The sequence below is a fragment of the Ochotona princeps genome, chromosome 19 (assembly GCF_030435755.1).
Source record: "Ochotona princeps isolate mOchPri1 chromosome 19, mOchPri1.hap1, whole genome shotgun sequence".
In the NCBI taxonomy this organism is placed as follows: Eukaryota; Metazoa; Chordata; class Mammalia; order Lagomorpha; family Ochotonidae; genus Ochotona; species Ochotona princeps.
The window spans coordinates 35099664-35118053 of record NC_080850.1 but is presented as its reverse complement, the minus strand read 5'-3'; the positions used below and the strand labels follow the sequence as shown (position 1 = coordinate 35118053).

Sequence of the window (18390 nt, the reverse complement as noted above, 5' to 3'; positions counted from 1 at the left end):
ATAAAATAGATAAATTTCTTAAGCTACTCAGAATTTTTTTAGATGTTTTTGACTTACAGTTTTTGTTTCTCCCAACCCCACCCCCTCCAAAAATAGAAAATTAAAAGCATACTATAATTGTTAAGACAGATTGTTTAATAACATAGTTTGTGGAAAATGTGCCAGGGAATATCAGTGTTCATTTTTTTCAGCAGGAGCTTAACCTTAATGAAATATAGCATGACCGGGGGACACTTAATTTTTGAAGGAAGAAAATGGGCAGAGCACGTGAAGCGACAGAAGCAGATAAATAATGTACCCTAAAATTCCAAGCATCCTGGGCTCACCTCGCCTCAAGTTTGTTTCTTTGTTTGTCTTTACCACCTACTGGTAATTTCTTGTGGTGAAGTGTATGACAGTCCCACATTGGTGACAATCTGGTGCTCCTGTCAGCCAACTGGATCACTTCAAGATTCAGTTTCACATCATTTAGTGTTTCTGTTTGTATGTGTTATGGTGAGCCACTGATAGTGTTTTGTTTTCAAATGAAGCATAATTATTAGTACAACTTTTTAGTGTCACCAGCTCATTTTTAAAATTTGAATGATGTACAGACTTTAATTTGTTTTTAATGCAATATCAATATTTGCTCATGTTTTCTAAATTCCTTATAAAATAAAGTTAATTCAGTCTGCATTTTTCTAAAATTATCTGTTCTTCAATACTTTGTCCACTGCTGTTACTTCTATTTTTGCTTATGTGAGTGTTCATACAAATGATGTATGAATCTCTTGTGAGAAGATTCTTGGAGAGTGCCTCGTGGTAGGATGGGCTGTGCTGCTGCTGGAGATGCCCACATGCAATAGTGGCATTCAGTTTATGGTGGCGGCTGCTGCTGCCACCTCTCCAACCCCCTTTTCTTTTTTTAGATTAGTTTGTTTGTTTGAAAGGCAGAATTAGCAGAGAGAGGGAAAGACAAAGAGCACAGAGGGAGATCTTCCACTGGTTCACTCCCTAATGTTCACCATCACTGGGGCTGGGCCAGGAGCCCGGAACTCCAGCTGGGGCCCTCACCTGTGTGTCAGGGATGCAAGCATTTAGACGGGGCTGCACTGCCTTCCCAGTGCATTTGCAGAGTGTCACCTCCGAAGCAGAACGGCTAGCACTTAACTGGTACTCATGCAGAATACCAGCTTCTGCTTCTGAGCCAGCTTCCTGCTAATGCTCCCAGAAGGCAGCAAAAGATGGCCCAAGTGCTTGGGTGCCTGCCACCAACATGGGAGATCGGGACGGAATTCTAGGCTGCTGGGTTTGGCCTGGTCTGGCCCTGCTTCTGTAGGCATTTGGAATACGAAACAGCAGATGGAAAAATTCATTTGTTGCTTTCTCCCTCTCGCCCCAACTCTACCTCCTTAGTCCTATCTTTTTCTCTCCCTGCCTTTCAAGTAGATCAAAATAAATATATTAGAGAAAAAAAAAAAAGATCCTGGCAGCTTATTCTCCAAAGTTAAGTTTTATGTCAGAAACTTATTCCTAAAAAAGTCTTTAAACCTTTGATCTCTGTGTTTAGTTTGAGACAAATAAAAGTGAGATTAGTGCTCATTTGCCATGGGGAAATTTCCTCAGTGGCACCTACTCCCACAGAGCAGAGGTACAGGATGAGGAATGGAGGCTCTGTCCCAAGTCCTTTAGGACCTGTGTTAATGTGCTGCTACAGTTCCTGTCTACGCTACTAGCAATGACAGGGCATGAGATCTGATCTTCCTCTGGACACACCTGCCTCTCTGAACCCTATTTGTCATGGTGCCTTCTTGTTGCTTTCTCCTGTGGAAGGTCCTTAGTTACAGATGTACATAGGGTTTTTTTGTTTTGTTTCTAAAAATGGGCTGTGATGGAAATGAAGTTTAGAGTAAATAGTTACATTTTTAGGAAAATGTCCCATTTTGCTGCCTTTTAAATCATACCGAGTTCTTGCAGCAGTCGAGTTCAGAATGAACAATGTACTCCATGGAAAAGACTTCCACTGAGATTTGCACGCAGAGCTGCCAGTTCTTCCCATGCGAGTGCACAGTTTCTGTGTAAGAAGCAGATTCTCAGGAAGAGCTGAGGTTTGTCTTTTAAAAAGGGAAGTGTGTACTCAAGCACAGAAGGAACAAGAAGAGAAATGAGAGTGGAGTCAGGGTAGAGGGGTCTTAGTATTTTATTTAGGTGTGACCATCGGTAAACTGAAGATTGGGATCGTCCTGTGGTGAGCCAGGCAACGCGGAACACTGGATCGCCTCTTCTGACAGGCTGCCTCACAAAATGGCCGCTCTGCCCTCAGGCCAGCCCTGGAGCTGCCCGCAGCTGCGCTTCCCACGCTGAGGAATGAGTCCCTGAAATGTTGGCAGTTAAGGCTATCTGAAGGTTTGTGTTTTGTTTGTTTTTCCTTTATTATTTATTATTTTCCTCAAGCAGGAGACTAAGTAGGAATGTGAGGAAAAAGTAAACAACATTCTTTTTAAAAATTCCTGCAGTGTTGCTGGTTTCTCTTTTCTCATGTGTTATGGCTTAGTTGGTGTGTGTGTGAGAGTGAGCGAGAGCATACAGTCAGGTCACATGACCAGGAAGGAATTCACTTTTGATTATTTTTCTTGACCTTGTTCTCTTCCAAATATGGCATCAGATTATAGGAGTTTGTGATTTTCAAGCTCAAGCCTCTAAAGAGAAAGTCTGACTTTGCCTTAATATTTTTCTCAGGGTGAGCTGAAAAGTATGAAATGAAAAGGAAATTTTGTAGGAATGGAATTAAGTTACTTTTTTTTTTTTTAAGGATTACTGTTAAAGCTGGAGTTGTAGAGAAAAGCGGGGGTGGGGGAATTAGCATATGGAAATTGCTGGTAGCCTATGTGTTGAATATTGTCATCCTTTCATAATTTTGTATTTTGTGGTTTAAAGGAAATGGGAAAATTTAAAGTAAAAACGTTGTTTTTTCCCCCCCAGGGGTCAGCATTGTGGCAAAGCATGTTAAAAAAGCAACCTCCCATAATACCACTGGTATTGCATATGAGCTGCAATTCTGGTCCCAGCTGCTGCACTTACAGTCTTGCTCCCCATTAAGGCTTTGTAAAGCAATGGTAGATGACCCAAGTAGGAGACACCTGTGTGGAGTCCAGACCACTGCTGTCAGCCTGGCCCAGCGCAGTTGTATGGCCATTTAAGGACTAAAACCAAAAATGAGCTCTTTCTATATCTCCCCCTCTCTGAAAATCTGCCTATTGAATACAAAAGTATTCATATGTATATTTTTAATTAACTTTTTTTAAGATTTATTTATTTTTATTGGAAAGGCAGATATACAGAGAGGAGGAGAGACAGAGAGGAAGATTTTCTGTCCAATGGTTCACTCCCCAAGTGGCCACAACTGCTGGAGCTGAGCCAATCCGAAGCCAGGTCTTCCGGGTTTCCCACATGGGTGCAGGGTCCCAAGGCTTTGGGCCATCCTCAACTGCTTTGCCAGGCCACAAGCAGGGAGCTGGATGGGAAGCGGAGCCGCCGGGATCAGAACCGGCACCCATATGGGATCCGGGTGTGCAAGGCAAGGACTTCAACCACTACACCATGGTGCCGGCCCAATGATTTATTTTTTTAGAAAGTCAGATATACAGAGAGGAGGAGAGACAGAGAGGAAGATCTTCCGTCTGATGATTCACTCCCCAAGTGGCCCCAATGGCTGGAGCTGAACCGATCCAAAGCCAGGAGCCTCTTCCTGGTCTTCCACACAGGTGCAGGTGTTCGCTGTCCTGCAGAGATGGACATGGTGCAAGGAGCCTGAAAATAAAACTTTTGGACTACTGACTGATGATGGTCAAGAGCCAAAGTTTATTAACAGCATCAGACTTTTAAAAGAAGGTAGGCATCCAGGGAGGGGGCTTGAGCCATTTACGTTTCAACAGCAAGGGACAGTTCCTCCAAACACAACTTGTTTATCTGGCAGGTACTTTAGCTAAACCTGTGAACCTGGAGGTTTCTTGTTTATTCATCTCCATATCAACTGCTCCTGGCGCCTTCTGGTGGAAATTGCCCCTAGCTCTGGTTTGCTTGGCAGAAGTTCACAGTGTCCTTCCACAGGCAGGAGCCCAAAGCTTTGGGCCTTCCTGGACTGCTTTCCCAGGCAACAAGCAGGGAGCTGGATGGGAAGTGGAGCTGGGAGAAGAACCCACACCCATAAGGGATCCCTGCATGTGCAAAGACTAGCAGTTAGGCTACTGCACTGGGCCCACGCATACAAATTTTTAAGAAGCTTTCATTTGGACTTCTTAGTAAATAGATACTTAGCAGCCTGTCAACTGCATCCAAGCGATGTTTAGCTGTCCTTGTCCTGTTATTTTGGCATTTCTCATGCCTTGCAGCTGCCCAAAGCACCCTTGGAGGCAGTTTCTTACACACACATTTGCCTGAGAGTCTTTTTTTTTTTTTAAGTATTTTATTGGAAGGGCTGATTTACAGAGAGAAGAGACAGAAAAATCTTCCATCTACTAGTTCACGCCCCAAATGGTTGCAACAACTGAAATGAATTCAGTCTAAAGCCAGGAGCTTTTTCCAGGTCTCTCATGCAGGTGCAGGGTCCCAAGCCTCTATCTAGGTTGTCCTTTACTGCTTTCCTAGGCCACAAGCAGGGAGCTGGATGGGAAGTGAAGCAGCTGGAGTACAGCACTTGTATGGGATCCCAGTGCTTTGCAGGGTAAGGATTTTAGTCCCTAAGCAATCGCACCAGACCCTTTCTTTCCTTTATTTTTATTGGAAAGATACACAGAGAGTAGGAAAGGCAGAAAAGAAGATTCTCTGTCCAGTGATTCACTCCTCAAGCAGCTGCAACGGCTGGAACTGAGCCAGTCCGGAGCCAGGAGCCTCTTTGGGTCTCCCACATGGGTGCAGGGTCCCAAGGTTTTAGGCCGTTCTAGACTGTTTTCCCAGGCCACAAATAGGGAGTTGGATGGGAATTGGGGCTACCAGGATTGGAACCAGAGCCCATATGGATCCTGGTGCGTGCAAGGCAAGGACTTGAGCCTCTAGGCCACCATGCTGAGCCCTTTTTTTTTTTAATTTGAAAGGGAGCATTACAGGGGAGAAGAAGAGGCAGAGTGAGCTCTTCATCCTCTCGTCCCTCCACAGATGGCTCTACCAGAGCCAGACCAAACCCAGGAGCCTGGAGCTTCTTCCAGGTGTCCTGTACTTGAGTCATCTTCCTCTGCTTTCCTAGGCGCATTAACAGTGTTGGGTCAGATTTCAAACTTCAGGCAGTTGAATGAGTGGTCTCTCGGGTGCAATGCTGGCATCTGAAGTGGGGCTCGAAGCCATGCACAATGCCAGTCCCTGAATCCAACCTTCCCATTTCTCACTTTTTAGTTCCTGGCTCTCAGAGCCCCTGTTGGGCGTCTCAGATTTGCAAATTGGGTGGGGATTGGGTGCTTTGACAGCCAACACTGCTCTGTAACTGCTTATTGTTCTCATGTTGGAATTCAGAGTGTGCAATTCTGTGATACACATTCAAGCTTGGAAATCGCTGATAATCTTTGTATACTTTTGCTCTTGAGTTTTAATTGCCTGTGTTCTAAAACTGGTGGGAGAAGGAAGTCCTCAAGCTTGTGTTTGTTTTTCTTTTCCTCTTTCTCTTTTTTCTTCCCTTCTCACATCTCCTGAGAGAGAGCTTCCGTCTACTCGCTGAATGTCCACAGCAGCTGGCTGCCTGGGGCTGATGCTGGGAGTTTGGAAATTAGTCCAGGTCTCCAGCATAGGTATCAGGAACTCCATCACTGAGGCCTCATCATTTCCTCCTAGGAGCTGCATTGAGGAGCTGGGGATTGAACCCGGGCACTCCAGGATGGGATGTCAGCGCCCTCAGCACAAGCCTTAGCATTGCCTTGTCCTTTAAGCATATTTCATGTGTAAGTTTTTGTAAGACGTTAACACTATTCGCCTAACAGCTTATATACATACATGGGAAGGATCTCTCTGGAATCAGGTGATATGTTTCAACCACTTCTGACATTTTCTATGGGCATTTTAGTGTGCCCACGTGAACTATAGGTTCCCTGAGCAGTCACCACTGCTCCCCGTGACCTGCCTTTAGCAGGAAGCTGGAGCAGGTGTGAAGCTGGATACCTAACCCAGGCCACACGTCCAGGTGTCCCACTGGCATCTCAGCCACCAGGTCCACTCCACTTCAGTGTTGTTGTGTGCAATATGGGAGCTCCAAATCTGGGTCCTTCATGACACGGTTGGGAATGCTCCAGCCTGACGCAGCCTCAGATCGCAATTTGAGGTCGGACAAGGCTCACAGACTGAAAATCGGCTCTGTGGAAGTTTTCTTTATATATACCTTAGAGAGAGAGAGAGTGTGTGTGTGTGTGTGTGTGTGTAGCTTGATTAACAGTGCTGGAGGGCCTGGCGCAGTAGTGTAGTGGTTAAAGTCCTCATCTTGCATGCGCCAGGATCCCATATGGTCGCTGGTTCTAATCCCGGCGGCCCCGCTTCCCATCCAGCTCCCTTGTGGCCTGGGACAGCAGTTGAGGACAGCCCAAATCCTTGGGACCCTGCACCCAGCCGTTGCAGTCACTTGGGGAGTGAACCTTTAGATGGAAGATCTTCCTCTCTGTCTCTTCTCCTCTCCGTGTATCTGCCTTAAAAACAAACAAACAAACAAACAAACAAAAGAAAAAAACAGTGCTGGAAAAGTCAGAAGATTTACTTATTTTTGGTGAAAAGGCAAGGCAAATTTACAGAGAGAGGGAGTGAAAGAGAGGAAAGATCTCTGCCAATTCACTTCCCACGTTGCCACAAAGGCTGGAGCTGAACTGATCAGGAGCTTGTTCCGGGACTCCCACACAGGTGCAGGGTCCCTAGGCTTTGGTTCGACTGCTTTCCCAGGCCACCCAGGCCACAAGCAGGGAGCTGGATTGGGAAGTTGAGCAGCCCGAGTACAAACCAGCACTTGTTTGGGATCCCGGTACATGCAAGGAAAGGATGGAGCCACTGGGCCATTGGGCCACATCCATGTTTCCTCACGTTGTATGTGGTATCCCTTGTGGGAGCCTGCCTTTTCGAATTTCTACCTTCACACTCTGCCCCACTCCCCTGAGCCGAGGATTTGTATTTTTCACAGAGCTCATCCTGTGAGTGTGAGCAGCCCCCAAAGAGTGTACTTGTTCCTGGCCTTTGTTACATTGACGGCACCACTGCCTGGTGTTGTGAGAGGAGCCAGACTGGGTAGTAGGTACTTAGTCATCTGGGTACCCTAGTCATTTTTCTCAAATGTAAAATGGTATTTTCTTCACCATGTCTTGGATTCACCAGAGCTTGTTTCTCCCAAGAGACAAGTATACATTTAACATATCAAGGGCAAGCTTCCCCAAGAGACGAGGGCTATATTAAAGTAGCCAATTCCATCTCTGGCCATTGCCAAGGGGGTAGTGTCAGACTGGTCTCTATCTACAAAAACTGAGGAAGTTCACCCATAGCACCTTTTGGGGGCTTTTGTCCCAAGGCCAAGTACCATGAAAACCAGGAATTTTCCTTTGTTTATGGAAAAACTCCTTTAAAGTGAAGTTTTAAAAAACACTATTGCCACCTTTACTTGGGTTTTCTCTTTCCCTGCTGCCACTATGGCAGGAGGTTTGGGTCTTTTCTCTCTTGAAGCCCCCTCCTGTCACTAGGATGGGAGCCTCTTCTCAGCTTTTCTGATAAATCTTGCTTTAAAACTAAACTGTGTCAGGCCTGGCGCAGTGGCCTAGAAGCTAAAGTCCTCACCTTGACCGTGCCAGGATCCCATATGGGCACCGGTTCTAATCCGGCTGCTCTACTTCCTGTCCAGCTCCCTGCTTGTGGCCTGGGAAAGCAGTCGAGGACAGCCCAAAGCCTTGGGACCCTGCACCCGTGTGGGAGACCTGGAGGAAGTTCTTGGCTTCGGATCGACAGCAGTAGCCATTGCAGTCACTTGGGGAGTGAAACATCGGATGCAAGATCTTCTCTGTCTTTCTTCTCTTTATTTGTGACTTTGCAATAAAACTAAAATAAATCTTTAAAAAAATTTCGTTGTTTTTAATTTATTTGCATGATGTTATTACAGATAAGGAGAGCCATTCCGCCCCACTCCCCAAACGACCAGGACTATGGCTGTGCCAGGAAGAAGGCGGGGGCCTGACTCTTGGGCCATCTGCTGCTTTTTCCAGACTGTGCAGGGAGCTGGATCAGTAGTGGATCAATGGAGTACCATTCTGTAAGTCTGAGAGTTCCAGCATTCAGTAATATTTGAATATTCATCGTCCTGTTTACAATCATTTGTCACCCTATATATCTGTAAGATAGTGGAAGGCTGTGCCCCGTTAATAGATTTTTTAATAAAATATTTATTTTGATGATTTTTACATAATTAAGGTGATAAGGGTCAAGGGCTACAGGAAAGTGGGTGAGACCATTATTTCCGCATTTTCTTTTTTGCTTCCTGTATCTGGGGAGATAAGGGGAGCAGTTACACCCAGCCTCACAAATGCCTCTGTACCCTGGGATGGAGGACTGTAACCCGACACCCCCCCCCCAGGGTCTCCGATGTGGAGCGTGTTCTGCCTTTAATAGATTTTGAACAGTTCCTAGCACAATACATCCTTTTGCCAACAGTGAGAACTCCGTTTGTTATTCCTAAATGCTAGGAAGTGGGGTCAGTCGTAGTTCCCACATCACCGAACTGAGATACAGATCAGCAAGATTACCCTCCCGTACTCCGGGTTTTTCCAACCCAGTCGGAGCTGAGAAAGCAACCCAGCACGACTGGGCGCGAACTCCGGCCCAGCAACGCCGCGCAAGCGCAGCCTGCCTCCCTGTGCTTGCGCTCCGGCCCTCGGCGGAATATTGCATCTCGCGAGGCGTTGTGCTTGCGTGCGCGCGCGTGCTTGGTTCTCACGAGCTCGCGCACGCCGCTGCTCGCAGTCCGGGGCTTTCGCGGCCTCTTCCTCTTGCATCCAGGCCCGGGAGTGTGCGCTTCGACCGCGGCGGGGAGCCGGAATCCCGCGTCCACCTCGCCGCCTTCGCTGCCTGCCCCTCGGCCTCGGACGCTCCGCGCGGCTCGGAGGCCCAGCCCATGGGAAGCCCGTGGACGCGCTGAGGCGCCGGACGACGAGCCGCTGCGGTAGGTGGGCACGCGGCGGTCAGTCAGGGGCCAGGCGCCTCGGCCGGCCTAGCCGGGCGTCGCGGAGTTCCTGCGGGAAGTGGCTCGGCCGGCGGGGCCCGGGGACGGCTCGTTCTTTTCTGGGCGCCGAGCGGTCAGGCTCCGCGGTCCCCAGGTCCGCTTTGGGTCCTGTGCGGGCGGCGGGCGCCTCTCCGCCGCCGTCCCCTTCGAGTTGGGCGGCTGTGGGTTTGGGTTTTTCGGCGAATCCTCAGCCCTTTTCTGTGAGCGTGGGCGTGCGTCTTCTGCAAACTTGGGGTTGGCAACACGTTAACGCTCACTTTGGGGGTGCATTTTATTAAAAATGGATAAATAAAACTGGAATCGGAAAGGCTTGTGACCTGGGGGATATGCTACGCCCATCGGGCAGCACTGGGGAACCGGAGGGAGACAAAGGAGGCCGTTAGGGACGTTCCCAGCTGGCGGGGAAAGTTTCCGCGCTGTGGGCGGGTCGCGAGCAGTGTTTATTTTGGCAGGCAATTGAGCTGAAAGCGTCAGGTATTGTTTGAGGGAATTGTTGCTTGGGCTAGCAGGCTTCGTGCATTCTCTGTGAAGTTACTGAAATGAGTTGTCATTCGCTCTTTTTTTGTTTTGCACTCGAGGAACTCATGAGGGACTTGTAGGGTTACAATAATGACAGTTTTCCGGTTATTACCAGAGTAGGCCTCCAAGTTTCTGTTCTAGCCACGGTTCACCAGTGTAGTCCTGTTGACTCCCCTTTGAAAAATTGAACCTTTTTTTTTTTAATGACTGCCCACTGGTGTGAGTGTGCACAGTAGGTCCTAATTCTTGGCTTCATACTTGGTGGAAATATTATATGCTTTTTGAGTATGCCTGGCTTACTTACTGCCCCATGAACTTTATTAGAAGTTAGCTGGCATGCCCTAAAGTGGGGAAGAGAGACATTTTGTAATGTAAGGTTCAGTGGGTGTTTGTGCAAATCTGCACTTCACGTCTGTGAGTATAGACAGTGGTGCGCATCCCCATCTTAGGTTGAAGTCTGAGGTGGAGGATTGTTCTGCCTCTGTCCTGAGATGAACGACGGCAGGAAATTCCTTTTTGTTTTTTTTTTTTGCTTTTTGTTTTGTTTTTGAGTGGACAGACCACTGTTGGCAGGTAGCGAAGGGAAGAGGAGAGTGAGGGGAAGACCTGCGCCACCCACAGCTCTTCCTCTCTTGTCTGTTAGGGAAGGCCGCGTTCCTAAGCAAGCCAAGCCGTGTCTCGCGTACTTTGATGTCGCCTGGACTCAGGAGTAACTTGCTGGAGGGGAGTGGTTTTTTTGGAAGTGGCAGGTCTCATTTTGTAATGGTGTGAGTTGATAACTGAGGAAAGGATCTGCGGTAGCATTTTGCCCCTTAAAGTCCAACGTGTAAGCTGAGATCATATATCCTGAGTGCTGATAGATGGTGAGTGTTCCAGTACATTCGGGGAAAATGAGGCAGGGAAGTGAATCCCAGAGGGGAGGTTTTGGTAAGTTTAGTGATAAGAACTGAAAGGCCTGACTCATAAAACATTGACACAGTGTGGGAAGAAGTGTTTTCTCCCTTTCCCGGCAGCCCGACCTGTGGAAGACAGCTTGGCCCTTTCACCTCTCACTATTAGCATGTCTGGCAGGACTCCCTAAGTAGTCTGGTTGAAAAGGGGTTCACTTTGTTCTCTACTTTGGCTCACAGGCCTGTGTCTAGTCTAAGTGTATTGTCAGTACTGTCTTTTGGGTTCTGTCAGGAAGTTTATAACTTGGAGGGTGGAGGACTGTATTTGGGTCCTGCACAAATCCTAGCATTGGCTGGCTATTCTTCCATTTGGGAAATCAATCTGTTTGCACTCCCAGCCTAAAGAGTCAGTGGATTTCTGGAGACGTGGAGGCTGAAGAGGGGATAAACTTAAACAGGAAGATTTGTTCAGTCATGTGGCAGTTTTAAAAATTATTATTTGTTTAAATTTTATGTGAAGGGGAGAGACAGAGGTAGAGACGGGGATTTGTTGATTCACAATCCAGATGCCCACAGGAACCAGGAACTCCAGCAGCTCTGCTGTGTGGGTGGCAGGGATCCAAGCCCTTGAGCCTCTGCTGCAGCCTCCAGGGTGGACATGAGCAGGAAGCTGCAGTCAAACCCAAACCATCCCGGGTAGGGTGAGGGCATTCCCAGCCATGTCTTGGCTGCTGTGCCAGAACACCTGGTCCTTTTGTTTTCATCTTGGTGTAGCTGAGTAATTCTTGAGGTTGTTGGGGTGGATTTTACCCTTCAGGGAATATGGAACAGTGACTGGAGACATTTTTGATCTTCCCATTGGCAGGAGTGAGAACAGAGGTAGTGCTGACCCCAAGGGCCATGCTGCTGCTAAAGAGCCCTGTGATGGCCTGTGGGGGGTCAGCCTTGTGGCCTGGCAAGTCAGGATGCCACCTTCCTGGCCTCAGATTCAAGTCCTGGCTGTTTGTGTCCTAGCTGCATCCCTACAGTGTCTGGGAAAGTGCTGGAAGGTACCCCAGGGCTGGGGCCCCTGCCATCCACATGGGAGGCTTAGATGCAGATCCCAGGCCCTGGCTTTGGATTGGCCCAGCCTTGACTGTGCGGCAGATAGAAAAGCTCGCTTTCTCTGTAACTGCCTTTCAAATAAACAAATCTTTAAAAATAAAAAAGTTTGTGCCTTTGTTTTCGTAAAATAGAGCTAATAATAGTACGTTCCTCTTGGGTTTACACTGAGGATTGAATCGTGCAAAACATCGAGCTTATTGCCTGACACGTTAAAAAAAGCCTAAAAATAGAAAGCTGTGGTAGCCCAGGGGCTGAAGTCCTCACCTTATATGTGCCGGGATCCCATATGGGTGCTGGTTCATATCCCACTGGTCCCACTTTCCATACTGCTCTCTGTGGCCTGGAACAACAGTCAAGGCCGGCCCAAAGCCTTGGGACCCTCCACCCGCATAGGTGACCTGAAAGAAGCTCCTGGCTCCCGGTTTCAGATTGGCACAGCACTGGCCATTGTGTTCACTTGGGGAGTGACTCATCAGATAGAAGATCTTTCTCCCTGTCTCTCCTCCTCTCTATATAGCTGACTTTCCAATAAAAATAAGTAAATCTTAAAAAGAAAAAGAAAGCTGTTACCTTTCAAATAAGACTGTTTTTGGAACTAATCTGATGCTCTCTCCTCATTTGAAATTTAAATTTGAGCAAACAAGGTGATAATTCATCTCCTTGTTGGTGAAAAAGTAGTCCTTTTAATATTTGTGTTTAGCCCAGCTTTTTTATATTCTCAAGGCTGTGAAGTTTCCTACTGTAAACAGTTTCTTACTGTGGATGTTTTTCATTCATAGTTAAGATTTTAAGTCAACTGTCCAGCAACTCTCTTGAACTTACTTTTGCCTTTACAAACTAAAATAAGTTTACAGTGGTTTCTGACTGGGAACAGTCACCTATTTTGCAGCCTCTTTGAAAAACTTTTTATAGCTGAAGTCTTTGTGCAATTTTATATGAAGAATTGCAGATAAACACCTAGGGGCTTAGGGCTGAACATTAGTACGCATTTGTGGCTCTTTCTAAATGTGAATTAGAAACCATGCTTTTTACTCTTTTTTTACTTCATTGCAGTATAGTATTTTGGTCTTTGTAAAAGTTTGATTTTCTGTAAGTCTGTTTGATAGGATTCTATCTGTGATGTTGGTGGTTTTAATGTGTTTATAAGGAGGGAAAAAAGAACACAGGGATTTCTTCGTAGACCAAACAGAGACTTTGAACTATTTGTTAATAAGTCACAAGGCTCCTGGAAGTAGATCTACATGGTATTTATTACGATCAAGGGAAAAGGTAGTGTTACTCATCCAGCTTCCTGTTTTCATAACCATGCTTTCAAAATTATTATTGCTGTTACTCTTTTTTTTTTCAAAGATTTATTAATACATTTAAACGATAGATGAGAGATCCACCATTGCTAATTCCCTCTCTGAATGTGTGCAGCAGCCAGGACTCGGCCGGGCCAGAAGCCAGAAGCCTGGAATTCCAGCCAGGTCTTCCACATAGGTGGCAGGGATTCAAGTAGTTTGATCATTATCTGCTGCCTTCACAGGTGCCCTAACAGGAAGCTGGACCAGAAGGACATTTTTCCCCCATAATAATTATTCTGTTTATACAAAAGGCAAAGTTAGAGTGGCGGAGAACTACCTTAGGTTTATTCCCCAAATTACCACAGTAGCCAGGACTAGTCTAGCCTGGGACCAGGAGTGTCTTCCCGGTTACCCACATAGCAGAGTAAGGCATCATAATAATGTTACACCAGCTGAACACATGTTCCTGTCTTTACCATTAGCCTTTTGGGGTTTAGTAATCTAGAGGTAAAACGTTATGTTTGTTTTTTTGATTACACACACTTTTCCATTCCCCAGTCAGAAAACTGTTTGGCTGCTAAGTTAGTATTAAAACTGAGTTATCTTGTGTGATGTTTATTATTACCCATGATTAGATTGAGAGTGGAAAAAAGTGAACCTCTGTGTGTGTGTGTGTGTGTGTGTGTGTTTAGGGGTTATTTGGGGTTCTGCCCGTAAGCCTAATTTTAGATAATGTGTAGAGTTGTCGGAAGGCTATTGAAAGCTGTTGTACACATGTAAGTGTATATATGCACTTATGCATTCTTGTCTTTTTTTTTTTTTTTTCTGGTAGAAAATGATGCATCCTGTTGCCGGCAGCAATCCAGCTTTCTGTGGGCCTGGCAAGCCTTCCTGCCTCAGTGAGGACACCATGAGAGCTGCTGAGCAGTTTGACATATATTCCTCACAGCAAAGCAAATACAGCCACACGGTTAGCCACAAACCCATGGTTTGTCAGAGGCAAGACCCATTAAATGAAACACACTTGCAGACTACAAGTGGCAGAAGCATAGAGATAAAAGATGAACTAAAGAAAAAGAAAAATCTCAACCGATCTGGTAAGCGTGGCCGGCCTTCGGGAACCACCAAATCAGCAGGATACCGGACCAGCACGGGCAGACCCCTGGGAACCACCAAAGCTGCGGGATTTAAGACCAGTCCAGGCAGACCTCTGGGCACAACTAAAGCTGCGGGATACAAAGTCAGCCCAGGGAGGCCTCCGGGTAGCATTAAGGCTCTGTCCCGCCTTGCTGATCTTGGTTACGGCTGTGCCACTGCTGCCTTTCCTTACCCTATGATGCATGGCAGAGCAATGCACGGGGCAGAGGAGAGCAGCAGTGAGGTCAAGCCACCCAGTGAGTGACGGTGGCGGGAGAGGAGGCCAGGTTCAGAAGGAAGACGGTGAATTATTCCAAAGCTTCTTGGTTTTATTTTAACGTAAATAATTTTATAGCCTGGGCTTTCTAGCTTTGTTTAGCTGTTTGATTTCCCCCCTGCTTTTGCCTAGACGATGCCGTCTGCTGACAGAGGCACTCAGGGCACACTTGTGGGGCACTACATTGGAACATGGGCTCAGATGTGGCACATAGCTGAATCAATTTTCTTTTCCTTCAGCATTAATATTGGGTTTCATGTTTTATTACTTCTTTTAGGCCATTCTGAATAGTTGCTTTGTGTGCTAAACAACTGAAACCATTATACCTGTTAGTTTGGGAAATAAGTCTGCAGTATAATGTACAATCTAAGATATTTTTAACTGTTGGAGCAGAAAAGCAAGCTAGTGATTCAGGCTTACTTGCGGTCATGGCTGTGGGTTTTAGTCACAGTGATTGTCATGAGACAGGACACAGGTGTGTGAGTGTATGCTTTTGCATTTAGTAGACTCCAAATGTAAAAAACTTAATGCTCTGGGTTGAAGCAGCTTCTGCATTGTGTGGCATTAATTTAAATGTTATTCCTGAAGAATTCTTCAGTACTTAACTTTCAGGATTGATACGTTGCTGTTTTTTTTTTTGAGTGGCTAAGAGTATATAGACCAGACATCACAAGCAATTCACGTTTGCAAAAAATTAAAACTTAAAACATTGCACATTACATTTTTTGGTAAAATATCGTGCATTTTGAGAACAGCATATTTAATATAACATTCTAAAAGTCTGCATGTAATTATAGTCACTGTAATTTTTCTTTCATGTGAGTTCTATAGTATTATGTTTAAAAACATGTATTAGTGTTACTCATTGCTTTGGAATGTTTAGTTTTTCTGAGAAAGTGTCCCATTGCATTAGCACTTACTGTTTCAGGTTTGTATCTACCAAAGGCCTCAAATTGGATGGTACACTGTAACACTGGTGTAAACCAAATGTGGTTTCTTGACCATCTGAAGCCAAATATTAAGAAGTACATAGAAATGCATCTATGCATGAAACAGGAAAAATTTACTTTAAGAATTTTTTTCTGTCTCCTGGGAGACAACTTCATCTAAAAAAAATTTTCCTCTGCCCCGATCCCTACCCTACTTGCTTTAGAAGCAAGACAAAAAAGGAAAAAAAGTTATTGGTAGATAAGTGTGCTAGGGACAGAAGGAAACTTCCCTCCTTTCTGAAAGTATTCCATGTTAATATACATTTTATTTATTCTGAGTTTGTTCTAAAGAAAGTAGGAACTTTGGATTTGCAACATTGCAAAGTTTATACTTAGGATTTTAAATGCCTTTGAGATTAAAACATACATTGCAGGACGCAAAAACTTACAATAATTAAAATTGTAAAAGGGCACGTACTGCATTGTTTGGCCATGCTCTCAGTTAACGCAAACTCTGGTTGCAAATGGACTTGATGTTTCTTGCCTTCACTGTCAGGTTCAGCAGCAAGCCTGCAGGTGTCCCAGTGACGCCTGACCAGTGAGCTGGACTTTGTTCTGCTCTTCACGGTGAGGAGTGTTGCATGGTGTGGGGTCTGTGCACTGGCACCTACTACAGGAACCTCAGCAACAATGGTTTTGCACAAACAGTAGAGAACAGTGTTGGGTGACTGCATCATTAGTTGTAACATTCTGGCAGCTAAGTTGCTACTTGCAGAAGGTTAAAATGTAAAACTTTTCAATATTTACTCAGAATAGTATAACTTATACACAAATACTTGTATTTTTATTCATTTATTCATCTGCTCACTTTTTAATGTATCTGTCACTTAACTGTTTCTCGCAGTGTTTTTCAGCTTGATGTTTCTCAAGCTAATTCCTGAAGGCAGTTGTTTAATTAAGCATTCTACCATAGAGTAATACACACCCTTGTTAGAGCTTTGGTTACTGTTGTATGTTATAGTAAGTCCATTGCCTATTCAGTTTATTCTTAGCCCTGATTGAGTTATTGCTACTCCTTCTCTGCCCTTTCCTACTTTCACTCCCTCCCCCAGGCCTCCAGCACATCTGCTCAGTGGTGCTGTGCTGTCACAAGACGAAGCAGGTGTATTATTGCATAATGAATTTTGTGTACATGTTTTTGGAATGGTGAGATCAGCTGAAGGGGGTGTGTTCATAACAGTGTATATTGTTAGGAGCTGTGTCCCAGGACAAAAAGGTGAATGACTGCACTTGAGAAGTCCTGCAGAAAGCCGGATTCATTGTTGCTGTGAGCTGTATACACTGGTGAACATCTCCAGCTTCCACTTCACTGTTCTCCCTGTGAACAGTTTACCAGTGCCATGCTGAAAAGACATCCAAGTGATAATATGAATGAAGTCTTAAAATATAGAATATTTTTACTTCTATATAATCTAATGACCACATTGTGCATCTTTTGTAACACTGTCTCTTGTCATGATTAACACTGAAATAGCATGTTTAAAGGTTGCCTATACTTTAATAGAGTCAGTTGGGGAAAACTGGATTTTCCCTCTGCTGTATGATTGTTCCTTGAAGGGTAAATTGCTAATTTTATACTGTGTAATTCTGTTCTTTACAAAATAGGTATCACTATTCTGTATTAAAACTGTTGGTCAGAAAATGATCTGCTGTTCAAGTAAGTTTGCTTTACTTTTTTCTTTTAAAGAAGTATTTTAACATGCCTTATTTATTATTCTTGTATTAACAAATAAGGAGCTAATACGGATAAAATTTTCATTTTTGACAGATACAGTCTTGCATAACTAATCTTTAGTATGGGATGATTTTGATACTGTCTGGAGTTTTGCACTGGATATTAAATACATTGGTATTGGCATCATATATTAGAAGAAAATAAGTAGTATCTGGTTTGATTTTTAATATTTGGGGACTTTTTAAAATCAGTATTTCAATTTGTCTAATAATCCTTTGTATTTTTATTTACTTTTTAAAGCAAATATCGGTCAGAATAGTGTTCATTCTAAACTGGTATTTGTGTGAATTTGCATATATGGCTTCACAAACTAGGACTAGAGTTTAACAAAGGGGAAAACATCTGGATCCATTTACTAGGTGAAGAGTGATCCATCTGGTGTAAGAATGACCAGTGTGTGGACTTCAGGAAAAAAAGAAAAACAACAACTCTGTATTCTAAAAAGCTTTAAAAGAACAATTCAGGGGATATTAAAGGTAACTGTTAGTCATTGTCTCTATATGCAGTAAAATTTTATGATCCCTTCCTAGTGAAATATGAGAATTCACGATAGTTATTCAAAATGCTGTTTCCTTTTCCCCTTGGACATAAATTGTGATGCTGTTATTTTTTTTGTTTTATTATGACTTCACTTTATGCTCCTAAACTCTAGGATGTATCTGAATCTTTCCATTGCTTCCCCCCACCTTCCTCCCACATACACAAGTCTGTGCCCTTACATGTATGTGTTTAATTTTTAGAAAGTATAATGTTGTAGTAATTCAAGTGCGTGATTTAAAGTAATCAGTTCACTTTGATTCTTAATAAGTTTTCAAAATTTCCTTTTCCACAGATGATTATGGGGAAAGATAATTACCAATTAATTGATAAGCACGCTGTCCTCTGCTGTAAAAAGTCTGAATAGATACTGTGTATGTTTTTATGTCCATGAACTTGAGCTACTCGTGTGCAATTACGTGTATGGGAATGGAGTAGTGTTCATGATTTGTATCTACATCATCATATGGATGTATATTTATTAATAAAGTCATTACTTTAAAACCAGTGGTGTTTGCTGCTTTATTTGGTGGCATAGTGCATTAGAAATAAGGACGCTATAGAAAGTAACTTTGTCGTTACAGTGAATCTTGTCTTCAAGTTTTACCTTCTGAAATCTTGCCCTTAAAATATTTATGTATTGGGCCTGACGTGGTGGCCTGGCTGCTGAGGTCCTCACCTTGAATGCGCCAGGATCCCATGTGGTTGCCAGTT

General features: G+C 44.5%; 1 protein-coding gene and 1 long non-coding RNA gene across 2 annotated transcripts; both read left to right on the top strand.

Moving 5' to 3' along the window:
* The first annotated feature begins 8901 nt into the window (after positions 1 to 8901).
* On the top strand, positions 8902 to 14492 carry C19H5orf24 (chromosome 19 C5orf24 homolog). The gene is made up of 2 exons (XM_004586417.2): positions 8902 to 9142; positions 13834 to 14492. The coding sequence occupies exon 2, from the start codon at positions 13837 to 13839 to the stop codon at positions 14401 to 14403; it is 567 nt and encodes a 188-aa protein (XP_004586474.1). The 5' UTR covers positions 8902 to 9142; positions 13834 to 13836; the 3' UTR covers positions 14404 to 14492.
* A 1062-nt stretch (positions 14493 to 15554) lies between these two features.
* On the top strand, positions 15555 to 18183 carry LOC131482593 (uncharacterized). The gene is made up of 2 exons (XR_009247140.1): positions 15555 to 17061; positions 17173 to 18183. It is a non-coding gene; the product is annotated as an uncharacterized LOC131482593 (long non-coding RNA).
* Positions 18184 to 18390: the final 207 nt, after the last annotated feature.